The 16,356-nt window shown below is 41.8% G+C and overlaps 1 protein-coding gene across 14 annotated transcripts in view; it reads left to right on the forward strand.

The window, feature by feature from the left end:
* lmo7a (LIM domain 7a) overlaps positions 1–16,356 on the forward strand; it is a 77,483-nt gene that overhangs the window by 10,125 nt on the left and 51,002 nt on the right. For all 14 annotated transcript variants that reach the window (XM_088083464.1, XM_088083465.1, XM_088083463.1 and 11 more), the window contains 3 exons: positions 5,157–5,227; positions 7,848–7,917; positions 15,215–15,321. In XM_088083464.1, coding sequence (XP_087939590.1) covers positions 5,157–5,227; positions 7,848–7,917; positions 15,215–15,321 — 248 coding nt within the window. The remainder of the gene's footprint in view (positions 1–5,156; positions 5,228–7,847; positions 7,918–15,214; positions 15,322–16,356) is intronic.

A 16,356-nucleotide genomic window follows, 5' to 3' on the forward strand; every position in this document is an offset into this window, starting at 1 on the left:
AAATAAATAAATGTGTAAGGAAACCATGGTGCAACTTATTTCAGATCCAGATACTCAGGAGGTTTTTACTGGGTGTCAAATTATCCCCAGAGGTCTCCTCCTTTCAGAAACAAACAAACCAGATGATTAAAACTTGTAAAAAGACGAAATAAAGCAGTGTCACGCTACAAACGAGTATTTATCCAGTGCTGTTTGGCATGTCCAAGACAGGCGGCTATCCTGGCACCTGCTAATGTGTGCTTACCGTTTTTCTCTGATAACTTAAGATCCAGACGGTCAGAAGATTTTAAGTGGAGGCTGAATTATTTGCAGAGGTCTCTTCCTCTCCAAAACAAACGGGCCAGGCGATTAAAGCCGGTAAAAACACTGAATTAAGCAGTTTCATGTTGAAGAAATCCATGTCTTTGCAATGCTTTGTTGTCGAGGGGCTGCAAACCTCTGTCGCAAAAATGCAAATGGGTTTATCTAGAGCTGGTGTCTGGTTTGTCCATTCTGGGCTACTGTAGAAATAGGGAAGTGCAACATTTTGGTCTCCATCACTGAGGACCTGCTTCCTATGAAGATACAAACAGCTCTTTGTAAAGTAATGAAAACTTAAAGATTCCAATATTATGACGATAAATGAGTCCTATACATTAAAGAAATCACTTATTCTATTATATTCCATTTCTGCCAATATATCTCCATAAATCCCACATGCTGGACCTTTAAGAGCCCGCAATGAACTCTGAGGACCCCATTTCTATCCTTAAAAGTCGTCACACAACTCAGTTCTCCGACACGTTCAGCCGCACATTCTTGAGGGGAGCGAGGGTGGGTTTGCAGGAAGGCAAGCTGTTTTTGAAATCTCTGCTCCTGCCTTAAATCTCCCCCTGTTAAATCAGAGTAGCAGTATGTTGTTGCAGATTAGAGTTGTTATCCCACATGGCAGGTTCAGCAGGAGAGAGGGGGCACAGCAGGCTGGATCTGAGGGGAGTTAATACCTCTAATGATGACGATAGAGAGGAGGAAAATATTCTGTTACAGCCAGCTTAGTGCAGGCTTCAGTGCAAGGGTGGGTCCTGGCTTCCACACATGGGCTGGTAGATAATATCTTAATGATCACATTCAGTCTGTTTCTTTGTTACTGTGATGTTTTTTCTTACACGTTTTCTTATCAGACATTTTAAAGGGATAGTTCAGATTTTTTAAGTGGGGTTTGTATGAGGTACTTCTACATAGTCAGTGTATTAAATGCAGTCGATGTCAGTTGGTAAGTTCTCAGTTTAGGGAAGCAGTCAGGTATAAGTACCCTGTACAATACACTTTAAAACACTGGACTGACCCTTAAACCCTTTGAAAACTGAGCAAACTGGCTTGATTTATTTAAAAACATAGGAAGAAGCTGACCAGCAACTTCATAGAAATTGCCCAAATATGAGCAAGAAATAAGTAAAAATATACAAGCAAATAATCTGAAATCTAAAAACAGAACAAACAAACACAAGAAAATTACTTCACATCATAACTATTTATTTATTTGGCAATGTTTAAATTAAGAGAATTAGTTTTCTGGACATTTTCCCTATATTTTTGATAACATCTAACAGTATCCACTAGCTAATTTTCAGGTCATTTCCTTGTCACCGTTTACTAATACTTTTGCAATTTGGGTGACTTTCCCTGCCAAGTTGCTCATTATGTTTATTCCCATGTTTTCGAAGGAGATCACACCAATTTTCTGCAGTTTCAGAGGTTTAAGTTCTCATTAAAGGTGTCTGACCACAGCACAACAATAATAATGTTGATCCAGGTGTTAAAGGGTTAAGTAAGCACAGCTGAAAGAGGGAATCTAAATGACGGAGCTCTTTCCACCTGCGTTGTTTGCACGCATGAATCTGCAGCTGCTGGCCCCGCGCACACAGAACAGCAGGGGTCAGGATTTCATATGCCAACTGCAGCGCCTGACTTATTATACACTGTACTTGTGAGGGCTGTGTGTGAATACTGTAGGAACCTGTCTGTCCCTGTCTAGTGTTTTTCAGTGTCTGGTTATGATTGCATTTTTGTCAGTGAAGACAGAAGATTATGTTTTGTAAACAGAACAAGTATTTCCCGACAAGAGCTTGATGGCATTGTGCAAATACAGAATGTAAATGTGGCAAAACTTTAATCTCTCTTGTCTGTCACAGCATAGTCTAATTTCTTTGGAATGATGAGTATCTTAGGCTGTCTCGGGTTGCCCAGGGTGTGGTCTGAGGTGTAGCACGACTTTGTTTGAAAGTAATAATAGTGTCCACCAGTCAGTCCGTCTATTTGTTCCGGTTTCTCCTGCCCTGCCCAAAATGACGACCTGTAGTTATGCCAGTAACCATCCCTGCTTTTGTCCCTTCCCCTTGAAAGGAAGAGACACATCTGACCAATTTGGTTTGTGAGACCAGTTTGACTTGTTTTGCCTCGTGCAAACGTGAGTGCGTGTGCATTTTGGTTAATGGCAGCTGTCGTTCACTGCCGTATACTAACAGTGTAACATGAGTGCTCATCCACCCTATTGGTAATGGGAAGTAATTCCCATGATTCCATGCAGACTGAAAATAAAACATATTAGTAGGTTATGTAAGATCAGTGAAGCCACACAGTGTTCTCATATTTCATAACATGTATTTAGTTGCCAGTTTATTAGAAACACTGAGCTAAAACTAATCTACTGCAGTCGTGCTATTAATCTTAACTTTATTGAGGTAATCGCTTTCTGTTGATTCAAGTTTATGATCATTTTTGAGGATGTAGTGTGTCAGTGTCTCTGCTATTTACTTCCCTCATTCACATAAATTTGATGGACAAAATAATAGAAACACCTTCCAGTATATCCATTTTTCTGTATCTGCTCTTCCTTTTAAAGATCCAGTGTGTGAGATTTAGGGGGATATATTGGTAGAAATGGAATATAATATAATAAGTATCTTTTCTTTTGTGTGTAATAACTTGAAGCTAAGAATTATTGTTTTCTGTTACCTGAGCTGTTTATATCTACATGCGGAGCAGATCCTCATTTACGGATTCTGCCATGTTGCACTGCCATCTTTCTACAGTAACCCAGAATGGACAAACCAAACACCAGCTCTAGATAGGGCCATTCACGTTTTCGTGTTGGCCAACATAGTTAGCAGCCCCTCTGCAACGAGCAGCATCGGAAAAAGGTGTCAATTCACTATTTTTTTAACGTTAAACTGCTCTATTCGGTGTTTTTACCTGCTTAAATCAGTGGGTCTATTTGTTATTGAAAGGAGGAGACCTCTGTGAATAATTCGGCACGTGATAAAACTCTCCTGAACATCTGGATCATAAGTTATCAGAGAAAAAAGAACAGGTGCTGGGCCAAACTGCGTCAGAGAAACATTTTTGATAGTGGAACTAATTCAGTGTTTTCACTGGTTTGAATTACCTGAATTACCTTTTTTTGTTCTGTTTTTTTTGGTGAGGAAGAGATGTCTGTGGTTAATTTTGCTCCCGGTTATAACCTCTCGAATAAGGAACACTGAAAGAATTCCAACCAGGAGAAGTTTCAGCCCATTGCAATTCACAATCCTCACTCCAAATGTCCCATGCCTCCAAATCCTCCCAAATCTTATGCACTATTCCTTTAACGGTTGCAGGGGGCTGGAGCCGATCCTAACTGACATTGGGCGGGAGGCGGGGTACACCTTGGACAGATCACTAGACCATCACAGGGCTGACACATTGAGACAGACAACCTTTCACTCTCACATTCACACCTGAGGGCAATTTAAAGTCACTAATTAACTTGTAACCTGCATGTCTTTGTCCTGTGGGAGGAAGCCAGAGAAAACCAGGCTCACACAGGGGGAACATACAAACATCTCAACTCCACAGAAGGGCCCAAACCGGCCAGTGGGTTCGAACCCTTTTGCTGTGGGGTGACAGTGTTCACCACTATGCCACCATGCTGCCCCCCGACAGTATAACAAACTGCAGCTTCCAATAATGTAATAATAATAAGCACCCTCCCACAATGATGATTATCCAACTAATTCTGCAACAACATATGATTACAATGTGGCTTCTATGTAGCCCCAGATTGTTTGTTTGATTCGGATCATTTAGCAAGATCGCTGCAAAAACCGGTCTCAGTGAAATATGGTCGAAAGTTGGGCTGTTGGCCAAGTAACAGGGGATTAGTGCGTGGTGCAGATCCAGATCCAAGATGTTTCAAAAAGTTTCCCAGACATTGCAAAACATTTTGCTATTTACTCAGGAAGTGCTGCACTAAATACAATGCAAAAATTGTATGCGTCCATGTATAAATGTCTATTAATAACCATTTTAATGCATACCCACATTTCTAAAGTAACAAATGCAGAAGATTGCAAAATTGGCAAAAGTACACGCTCTAATTGTCTTCTGATGTAAAGACTTGTGTTTGATTTAGCAGCTACGGTGCTGATTGGTCAAGACGTTGATGGTGGAAACATTCCAGCAAAACAGGACAGGAAGCTGTGTTAAGGAGTGGCCACCAACATGCTTTTGATATCCCATGACAAAGTTACAGTTTCACATAAAAACAATGCTATTGTTGCCTTTTATGAGTAATACAGATTACATGTATGAACAAAACAAAACAAATCCAACTACAAATACAGAGGAGTGTTATACATAAAATCAAGGATGCTGTTTGTGTCTTTGTGTATATGTGCATGTGTTTCAGTGTGTAAAACTGGACGTCATGCATGGGGTGTGCATAATGACTCTTGGTGTTCCCACAGTGGTGGTTTGAGATCATGGGAAAGGCATGAGGCTTTAACACAGCGCTGTATTCCTCCAGCGCTCCAGATGCTCCCATAGCCTTGCGGCTTGGGCAGCTTGGCTCCAGCACAGTTTTAGCACAGCTCTCCAGTTTACCAGCGGCTTTTAACATTAAAGCGAGAAGAACGGAGCCACTTAAGAAATCTCTCTGAGGAATACCTGAATCGCTGCGTGTCAACTCCGTCCCAGACACACTGTAGGAGGAAATACCTCTGACTTCCTCTGCTACTGTTCTCAACATCCTACCTTTCTTCTCTAGCCTCCCCACCCCACCACACACACACTAACCCCCGCCTCTTCTCCTCACCCAGCCCTCCTTTGCTCACTGTTGTTGTATCCCCTTTTTTTTCCAGGCAGTAACCAAGAAAAAATTTGGGAGCGACGACTTCCGATCAGCGCTGGAGAATGGCGTTCTGTTGTGTGAGTAAGTACTCTGCTTTTCCCAGGCACCTCTCTTAAGCCACTCATTCATATGGAAGTCCTCTGCTCTCCTCCAAGTCCGCACTCCCGACGTAAGTGTTGCTGATATTTCCCAGGCAGACCCCTGCCGGGTCACTGTTTGTTTGTCAGCCACCAGACAGCACAATAGAGGCTGCAGTTATTTGATGTTTCCAGTGTCAGATCTGCCCTCTGTGGTTTTGTTTGAGAATATGAAGTGTGATCTATTTCAAGGCTTGTTTGACAGATGTTACAGATCTGTGGATGGGCAGAGTGCCATCTTCGACTTTAATGAGAACTGTGAGATGCTGTGTAGTGAGTGGAAAGCCTCCAGCTGAAACCACATCGGGGAGTCAGGGCACCCTGCTTTCTCATTAGCCCGGATGCATCAAGAGGGTTGATGAGTTAGAAGAACAAATTTATCCATGCAGAATTTTGCATTGATTCACCCACTGCGCTTCTAAGCGTAGTGGCTTTTCCCAGTTTAGGGATGCGTTTATGTGAGAGAGCATCATGTCTCTTTAGACATGTGTGTGTGGGCAGCTCTGACGGATGGACACAGTGATGTGATTTGCACAAATCAGCAGGAAGCCGTAATTACAAGCAGCCCATGCAGAATCCTCCAAACCTCGATTGAAGCCCCTCATTCTGCTGATTTGAGCCTGACTCCACTGTTTGCTCACTCTCAGAGGACAACAGAGACACTTTCGTTTAGGGACCTGTCTATGTTTTCTCAGCGTGAGGAAGAGGAAGACCGAGATTAAATCACTTTCACCTATAAACTCCGGTCCCATTGTGTTGTGGTTATCACAATTGCTTGGAAAGGAATGTTTAGTGCACGTCGCACACATGATTACATCCTACTTAGCTTACAGAGTGTGTTATCTGATGGAATATAACAGCTCTCTATTGTTTTACTGCTAAAAGACTAACTTCAACCCACATTCCTTTTGCATTCTTTCTTCACATCTATTGTCAACCTATGAAAAGTCTTATACACTCCACCCCATCCACTCCCAGTCTGCCTGCTGAGAAAGCAGAAAATACACACTGTAAAAACATCCACCTTAACAAGTCTGATGTTGTGCTTGTGTTTTTTTCTTAAAACAAGAAAATGGTAAGGTTTGTACTTTTTTATTTGCAAATTCAGTTCTAGAAACAAAGCATTCAACTAATTTATGAGACAAGTTACACAGATTAACCTTTCCAACAGTATAAAGCAGTTAATATTGGCTGTTCACTTATTAGTGCATCTATAATAATGATCCACTTACATACATAATAATACAACACTCTGAAAAGCACCTGTCTGCACAAGAGTACTATCACTTTAGATTCTTTGAGTTAGAGCTGCAATTGTTGCGTTAATTGAATAATCGTATTATTTCAAACAAAATGCCAAACTTTTTCTGTCCCATATTCTCAAGTTGGAGGACTTGGTGCCATTTTGTGTCTTACATTGTTGTTAATTGGATATCATTAGGCTTTAAGAGTGTTGGTTTGGCTAAATTTAATAATGTTATCTTGAGCTCTAGAGAATTGTGAGCGGCATTTTTTCATGTTTCCGATGTTTTTTGTTCAAAGGACCGATTGATTATCACACAAATAATCAGCAGATTATTTGTTAGTTGCAGCTGTACTCTGAATACATTTTGCTGTTAATTCTTCTGTAATTTTAATTGTGAATACATAACTTGCACCTGTAATCTAGAGTATTTTATGCATGGTGGTGCATTTTATTTTTACCTAGAGGGATAGTACAGAGCTTTTGAAGTGGGGTTTGTATGGGGTACTTATCCATAGACAGTGTATTACTCAAAGTAGTTGTTTGGGGAAGCAGGCTGGAGTACTGACAAAAGTATTTGGTCAGCAGCAAAACGTATTTTAGGCACCTAAAGTCCCACTTAAAAAAAAATCTATAACAGTGCAAGTGTATCTTCAGTTGCTTCAGTTTCCTGCTGGAAATTGATGTCTGTTGGCAAGGTGAAGTGGTGAAAGTATCGTTAATATAGCACACTCTAAATCTCTAGATTTTTTTTCGTTGGCTAAAATATTCTTTATTGGGTGGGACTATTTTAGGTTGGTAAAATGCATTTTGTTGCTCACCCCTCCACAGCAGTATATTGTTTAGCTTCCGTGTTGGATTCTCGCTGCTTCTTCAAATTGGGGGTGTGCGGACTGACATCTACTATACGTAATACACTAACCATGGATAAGTTCCTCACGTCAAAAGATCCAAACTATCCCTTTCAGCAGAAGATCTGAATTGCAACTTTTTTTTAACCGCTCGGGCTGAAGAATGACTTCCAAAACCCTTTTTAAAAAAGACCAGACACGAACCAATGTGTGGTGACTCCAGGTTTGTTTGGGGTTGTTCCAGTAGTAGAGGGTATGTTTTAGGAGCTGTGGATCCAGTGTGTTTACATCACCATGCAGCCCTGGCCATTTACTAAACTCAAGCCAGGTGGCCACCATTAAACAAAGTCGTAAACACACAACACGGAGACTCTGCAACACTTTTTGTTCATTCGTTGTTAGATAGACCAGCCTAGCCAATGACAAAGTGCTTTCACTTACCCTCTTCTCTCACTTTCTTTTACTCGCAGGCTGATCAACAAGATCAAGCCTGGTACCATCAGGAGGGTTAACAAGCTGCCCACACCTATTGCTGGACTGGTAAGCCTTTTTGCTCATCTAATTTTAAGACATTTAGGACAATGCATGTGCATTTTGTTTTAAAGATATCTAATCACAAAGCCGCAACAGCTCATCCTGGTTTCATTGTGTACAGTTTTGTCTCTTGCTGCTACCGTAATAGAAAAAGCTGGTGTAGAAAGGGTGTGTGAGGATGTGTGAGGAAGCAGTTGAGCTGACTGGTGACAGGTCTGAGGCCCGGCTGCCAATGAGAGGGAGGTATTTGCCTCAGTGACTTGTCGCTCCTCATATCCATCCGCACTAATAACTTCAGTGAACATTGAGCTGCTTGAAAGGCCACTGCCCGCTTTTGAGAACACCCTAAATATGATGTCTGCCACGCTTGAGGCTGCGTTCAATCAAAGTGAGACAAAACGTCTTTGTGCTGGGTCGATAATTAGGTTTTTGATTGAGTGACGGGAGGTCAGACAGGGGCAGAGTCTGGTTTACATAATAACCTGTTATTGAATCTGTGTCTCACCTTTTCAGGCCTGGCAATGTCTTCAATCTTTTGGGCCACAGTGGCTCGGCTGAAATAAATGTTTTGGGAGTGTCTGCATACAAGTGCTCGGGAAGTAGAGGGTTGAGAACTTTACCTTAAACCCATCCCTCACAAAGCTCTCTCTTGTGGGAGTAATTGAGTCCAGCTGTCTGGAGGAATTACAGAGAACCCCAAACTTTAGCAGGCCAGTGTGGTGGGCTCAGTAACACTCAACATGTTTGGCAAGACAATGACAAGTCTGCAGTAGAAGAAACAGACTGGCATTCATGTTAGATGTAAACAGTAAACATGGTATTTGCAGGACCAAACACTGTATCGTCATATCTGTGTTTTGACATAAATTAAATTTCCTGCCAGTTTGTTTTGGACGGTTGGTAATATAACTGACTGGGCACCTGCTGAGGTAATGGGTTAAAGTATCTCCTCCATCAGTAGTGCTGCTGTGGTATTTCCGAGACTTGGACACGAACCTGAAACCACCTGATCATAAATTCTCTAGCAAATGTGAAGGGCTCCTGTTGGCCCGCGGCTATTAGTTACTGCCAACCACATGGAGAAAAGTGGAGAAAACAAACATTACTCACTCTGACTCTGCTGTGAGGAGAGCTTTTCTCCCAAAGGAGTCAAGTGGTGTTGTTAAGATTGTCCTCTATCTCTCATCTCTATAAATAGTAACAAGTCTGTTCTTTAAGTGTTGGAATTGTTTGAAAGTGGGATTTAGTTGTGCTCTCTGAAAAGAGTTAACCATTAAATGTATACACTGTTTCCACTCAGTGAGGATTATTGAAGGGCTTGTCTTCATCTATGCTTTACGTCCAGTAGCGCCACCACATTTTTCATCGTGGTCGTCAGATGGGGCCTCTGAAAATCTTGGGGTGGCACACAAAACTAATAGCCGTAACTGGATTTCAGGAATCCCACTCTCAATATGGAGAATTAAAGGAGCAGTGTGTAAGATTTAAGGGGATTTAGTGGAATCTAGTGGTGAGGATCGCAGATTGCAACCAGCTGAAACTTCTCCAGGTTAGAAATCCTTCAGTGTTCATTGTTCAGGATATTTTTACCGTGAGCAGAATTGTCCGCAGAGATCTCCTCCTCTCCAAAACAAACGGACAGCAGCTGCTAATGGGCGCTTACCTTATTTCTCCAATAACTTAAAATCCAGATGTTCAGGATTTTCCAGGAGCTGAAATTTTCCACAAAGGTCTTTTCTTCTCCAAAGTAAACAGAGCCGTGATAAAACCGGTAAAAACACTGAATAAAGCAGTTTCGCATTATAAAATATGCTCATCGTGGAAGGGCTTCTAACTATGATGGTCGATGGAAAATTGTGGAAACTATCTGTCTGGGCTACTGTAGAAACAGTTTTTATATTATATTATATTTAAAAATAAACATACAGCTTTTATTTGAAACAATACAGTTATTGTAAAGAATAAAACATTTACTGCGAACATGCCATCTCATGTTTAGGGGAGACTCACAGGTCACCCAGAGAACCCAGTTTCATTCAGATCTCTTGAGGTTAGAGTTGGCAAGCATTTCTATCCTCCCCCTTGGGCGCACCATTGTATCAGTCTCAATCTCTGTATCCATCTCTACTGAATGCTGTTAGAGAGGAAAAAACAACAAAAAAGTAGCTTTTCTAGTTTGCTTAACTTCCAAAATGGCATCTAAAAAATGCTGTTGACAAAGAACAGTAATGTTTTGGGTTTTTTTGTCGTATAGATACAGTTTAACTTAAATCCCCACTGAATGCATGGCTGTTTGCAAACACGCCTCATTAGTACTCAAATATGAACATTTTAAACCATTATGGTCAAAACTGTCATTTTAGTTTTGCTATCTGAAAGATTTCAGCACATAAATGGATAGCAGGCTTCAGCTCTGGCAGAATAAAAAGCCCAGGGAGGGAAAAGAGGGAGAAAAAAACCGGAAATCTCTGGTTTTGCGGAATATTTAGCAACATTGGCTCCAGACCTGGGCCCTATTCTTTGGCTTCACTCGTGTCCAAGGGAATGTTTCCCATGTCAGCACACTTCTCTGTTTCTGAACACTCTGTTTCTCAGCGCTCGATGAGCTGTGGGTTTGGGTCATGGCACCCTGGTTCAGGCACAGTTCTGCTTTTACTGGTGCTGGGCAGGAAGCCGACAGTCGTGTGGTGGGGTAGCCAGCTACGTGAGCGGGGGCTGAATCCAGAGGGACAGAGTTAAAATTGACTCCATCGACCTTTGCCCACCGAAAATACGCTGTAATTGACATGCTGGATTTTCCCGCATACACCAACTCCGCGGTGAGTTGAGGTAGCAGAGGGAGGAGATAAACAGACAGTTTCAACGGACCTTGGGGTGTCTTTACTCATCTAAATGTCCGTGTAATCATCTGCACAATGATAGGCATTTGACCATGTTTTGTTACTGTGTTTGTGTTGTATGGGTGAATGTTATGACTGGATCTGACTGTCGGGAAAGAAGGGTCTTGTATTGGATCTGTTTCAGAGAGCAAGTATTCCATCTCGTCTCAGTTTATTGTCACAGGATTGAATGTGTAGCCTGATATTTTAACCATAGCTTTGCTTAGTATCTGACGCACTGCCAGGGGTCATTTGAGGGTAATTGCACACTCTGCCCATCTTAGACAAAGAATGCAGTGGAAGAAATAGACATGGCCGCGATGTGACCAGTGGGGACGGCAATCTTTTCGTACCAAATCAGACACCTTTCGAGTCAAATCTTTCCGTCGCTTGGTGTGAAGGACTTTTAAATCAGGGTCCTCAAGTCTGCACGAGGGGATTAGAGGCTGCTGGATGGGTACGGCATATTTAGCAGGATTATGTTCAGGCACAAGTCAGCATAACATTCCTCCAACATCATTATCTCTGCATGTTCAGGGACTGGTTGTTAGGGGGGCTTTTGGCATGTTCATTATGCTCTTTGAGGTTACATCACAGTCATTACTGAGTGCTATTAATTATCCTGTCCTAGACTGGCTTAAGGTGAGTTTTGCTTAAAAGGACCTATTACGCTTTTGTGTCTTGATACAATAAAGGATTAAGGCTTCAGGCAATGCTGGATTCTCCTTTTCCAACTATGTTTTTTTTAGCTTTCAAGACAAGTTGACATCAGATCTTGATGGGTTTCTTTATATGGTCCTCCACTACAGGCACGTTACTGCAAGTGTTTACATGACGTAGCCTGTACTGTGTAATGTAATGTCAGGGAAGCATGTTACCTTTGTTGCTAATGTAAATTACTCCCCTATTTTGGATCATACTACTGGACCCTGTGCTCGAACATGTTTGGTAGGCCTGGGCAGTTATGTCATTATTTATACCTTAATATCTTTCTGAAATTTTGCTGTTGTTAAGAAAAGTTATATTTTCGCAGCTATTTTCTTCATTAAACAGAGAAATACAATTGTACTTCTTGAATCCAACTTTCTTTCGGACACGGAAGACTGACAAGGCTTAACTGCCTCGTTAACTCATCATAATATGATATATGATGTCTATCTTATCTTATCTAACACACTTCATTTTAACTGGACAGAAACAAAATAAAACTCACCCAAACTGTCTTGGATGCTCATGATAGTAATCTTGTTAGTACTGTTCCAATAATCATCAGCTCCTGTTTGGTTTAAATAAATCCTTAATTCTCCAAGTTAGATGTAAAAAAACACAACGTTATCCCCCATGATCTCTCTGCTGTTGCTGGCCGCTGGCTGTTTATAGTCCTGTAACTTATCCCTCCACCAGTAGGTGTCACTGTGTCTTTCAGCTCAGCTGCCAGTTCTACCAGTAGAGAACAGAGACTAAGCTAACCCTCTGGTGGTGCGTGCTGTGCACTACATACAATGAGTTTAATAGCAATTGGAGCACCTGTGATTATGACAGCATTGAGAAACATACCTTCGGGATTTTCAAATACCCTGGCATACCATAATACTGTGATACCACCAACGCCTAATGTTTTGTTGTCAAACTTTTGGTTTAGAAGCTTTTGTAGAAAGTGATGCTTTACTCTTTTACAGTCATTCTCTGGCTACAAGTACACTGATACATGTAACAAGCGTCAAGGAAACGTGTAATCTTGGTTGTTAATGTTTTTAATTTTTTCCTGATTCGGGTCATATTCCTGCTGGAACGCGTCCTGTGTTAAGAAGCACTCATTGGTGATATTTCATGTCAGAAAGTAGTGTTGCTTTTCTCTGTTACATCCAATCATCCCCTGGCTGTAATGGCTGTGCAGAGACCATTGTTGCCAATTCTTCTACAATGAGAGTAGCAAGCGCTAGCTCCTAAATTTGCCAAAGAGTCGCCGAAGACGCCATGCACTCATTTGGGATTATTTAAGCATTTTACAACTTTGCTGAATTCGATTCAATCCAAAAAAATGTCACAAAAAACTGAAGAAGAACTGAACTCCAGTTTGGGAGTGGCCTGGAGTAGCACAGGCCACCCCTGAAATCTGACTGGCCTCCCCAGGTGCCACCCCATTATGACTGGCTATCTGTCCAGCCAGCTTGAACAGTTTAAAGAGTAAACTGAATTATTGTTTATAGGTGCAATTCAGACTTAAACCTGACAGGCAGTGTTGTGTCAGAGTAGTGTCTGGCTTGACTTATTTTACATTCAAATAAAATGATCACACTGTTGAAAAGTTTGTTCACACAGGCTTATTCATTTTAATCTTTTTGGTACTTTAATTGTTTTGGCACTTTATACTTGTTATTGTACTATTTACTTGAGGAGCAACAATTTCTGTAATAAAGTAGGGAAGTGTTATTTTACTTTTGTGTGGTGTCATTCTGATTGGTAGGTCTATTTATCATTTAAACTCAACCATAAACAGGAATGTAAGACACTACGTTGTTAGTAATGAAAGTAGGTATGGGTAGAGGAGACATAAATTTTAAATTAAAGCTATCCTGACGCATGTTCCCACAGCAGCACCCATATTTCATGTCACTCCTGCATAAATCAGTGCACTTGGGCCACTTTGAAAAAAAAGTCTGGACACGCCACTGTTGGAGGCACTGTTGGTCGCAGAAATGCTGACCAATCAGAACAGAGTAGGCTTTTATGAGAGGGGGACTCAAAGAAACAGGCACTATATGGAGCCTCTTGAGATAAAGGGTGAATAAAGGTGCTCCAGGACAGACAGAAGGCCCATCATTTAAAACATGTGGTATGAAAAAAGGATTTTGTACTTTTACAACTTTAAAATATTGTTATCGAGGTTTATATGCTATAAAAAATTGATAATGATATGAGCCTATTAATCCAGTATCACTGGCCGAGCTATAATCAAAGCAAATATGCACAGTGCCTGTACTTGAATGTTACATGCAGTGCTGTCTTTTCAGCCAACATGCTGAAGTGAGGCTAGGTATGTTTTGTTATTTCTGACTGTACACGCTGTACGCATTGAATAAGAGGGTCATAAATTAAGTGCCACTGAAAAATGCAGGTGTGAACAGTGTCACATAGACAAATAATGAGAGAGAACACGGTCTTACTTTTATTTCAATATTCAGCAAAGCTTTCAAAGTCCAAATTATTCTATACCAGTCTAGAAAAATTACTTAATCTATTTCCAGGACAAATCAGAAGAGGAGAACATCTCCTCTGTGTTATAATGACTAAAGGGTGACCCCTGTGCCTGCATCCAGAGTGGTGGGGTGGTTTGTGGTGGGGGTTGATCCTTGGCCTGTAGGGGCCCACAATGACCTGCAGGGCTCGTCAAAGTGCTGTTAAGGGACAAGCTGTGAGTGAGGGATTTCTGCACGGAGAGGTCAGCCCTGTGCAACCATCTGCTAATAAGCATGTTTGCCATTTAAATATAGAACCAGCTACCCCTTAATTATTCCAACCCATGTTGAGGCCGAGTGTCATCACATGAAACCATCTTACGCAGCGCTGCTGTCCCGATGGGAAGTGCGGGCTTACAAACAAGGCACATGGGATTACAACTGGGAAAATCATAACCCCGGAAAGGAATGATGTTTTTGTGGTTGGAGGATTATTTGAAACGCATGAGATGTGTGTATCTGTAGAGCAAAAAAAATGTCTTTTTGCTTAATCCACGTGTGCACACATACATGCAATATGTAATGATTGGCACGGTGTAGGAGGAGAAACTATCCCGTCCACATCCTCGAGTTGCTTCAGGAAAAATATTTGTCAGTTTCTGTCACCCGACCTCATGTTTCATAGCAACCAAATGTCTCCAAAATACTCCACCGCCCCGCAGATTCCACAGGTAGTCTCGAGTAAAGGGCTTGGCAGGGAGGGGAGGGGACAGTTTCAGGGTGTGAGGAGACTGCACGCAGTAGGCATTGTACTCCAGTGTGTGTGTGTGTGTGTGTGTGTGCGCGTGTGTGCGTGTGTGTGTGTGCATGTGTCAACTTTACACTCGCATGGCCGGTTGGGTGGGACTTGTGCAAATTTCTGATGTCATCCTTCCTGGTTTTGGGCTTTGTCCCCACCCTAACCCAGCCCACAGGTAGCTCTGCTGCTGTCAGTCAGCTTCTGTCACGCAGCCTCCCCCGCTGCATGTGTGTTTGTGTGTGTCCTACACTGGGTCATTTCTTATTTGCTACACACACACACACACACACACACACGCTCCTCCCCGTCCCTCTCTGTGTTCTCTGGCGATATGAACTTTGGAAGCAATGAGTTGTAGGCTGTGTCCCTGCCAGAGAATTCTTGAGTGATTATTCTTCTCCTGTAAAGGTGGACAACCCTCATCCCCTGCTTTGTTCTTTGTCCAGGACAACCTAAACGTCTTCCTCAAGGCCTGCGGGAAGCTCGGACTAAAGGAAGCACAGCTGTTTCACCCGGGAGATCTCCAGGACTTATCCACCAGAGTTACAGTCAAGTAAGTTGTGATCTTTTGAGCTTTGTGATAAATTACTGTGACAATTTGATACCCGTCTTTGCCATTCACAAAGCTTAGATCCTCTTGGAAGCTGTGACCATTGTGTTTTTGACTCTTCCTTAATGGAACCAGCTTCCTTTTATGTTCCATTAATATATACAGAAAGTGTAATGTTCACATTATACAATGTTTCGGAGCATGTGTCACCTCATGTGAGGCATGATTTAAGTTGCAGTTAAAAAAGGTCAGCGCTATTTTCAGAGTGCGTGTGTTCTTGTGTAGGTTAACACCTGTTTAAGCACTGCTTTATGTGTTTATTTAAAATATGCTGGAGGGGACACAGGTCAGAGGAAGCATGTGCTCTCCAGCTGATCTGATCAAAAGTATTTGCTTTTTGGTACAGGTATTGAAAACCTCAGTCACCAAACAAAAGTCACTAAAGTCAGCTATTTCCTTAAGAAATATATATATCTGTTAGCGTAAACCCAATTTATGAAAACACTCCACTGTCAAACATGTGAAAAGAATTATTTAAATGTGGCATTTCCGTATGGACGAGAGCCTTCTCCTTGTCTTTCACACCTGTTTGGGAATATATCTGCAATGTATTCTTTTGTTGTGATAGTATAAACGAAAACATTTTCAGCATAGTTGCAACAAAATAAGCGTATTTATTACACTTTGTCAGTGTCAGACAGTTGCTCTTCTGTGAGTTGCGTGCTGGCCAGAGATGCACGCGGTATGTTGAACAACCTGTTCAGTTTTTACACAGGTGTGCCTTCAGGAGGGAGTGAGGTAAGGCAGAACACAGTTCATCGCTCTGTGACTAAACAGCACTGCTGTGCAAGCACAAAGAAAAGTGCTTTAGCAGCAATACCTGCAGGTTGTTAAACTTGAATCCAACAGCAAATATGTCCCTTTGGGTGAAAATAATGCAAGGTGATGTCACGAAGTTGTGAGCTTCGTGAGCTGTTTCTTTCTGCAACTCTGTGTCACTCGGTTGTGCAGTGAAGCTCAAAGGATGTTTTTTTGCGA

Source organism: Plectropomus leopardus, chromosome 10 (assembly GCF_026936395.1).
Source record: "Plectropomus leopardus strain MGB_pleo_1.0 chromosome 10, ASM2693639v1, whole genome shotgun sequence".
NCBI lineage: Eukaryota > Metazoa > Chordata > Actinopteri > Perciformes > Serranidae > Plectropomus > Plectropomus leopardus.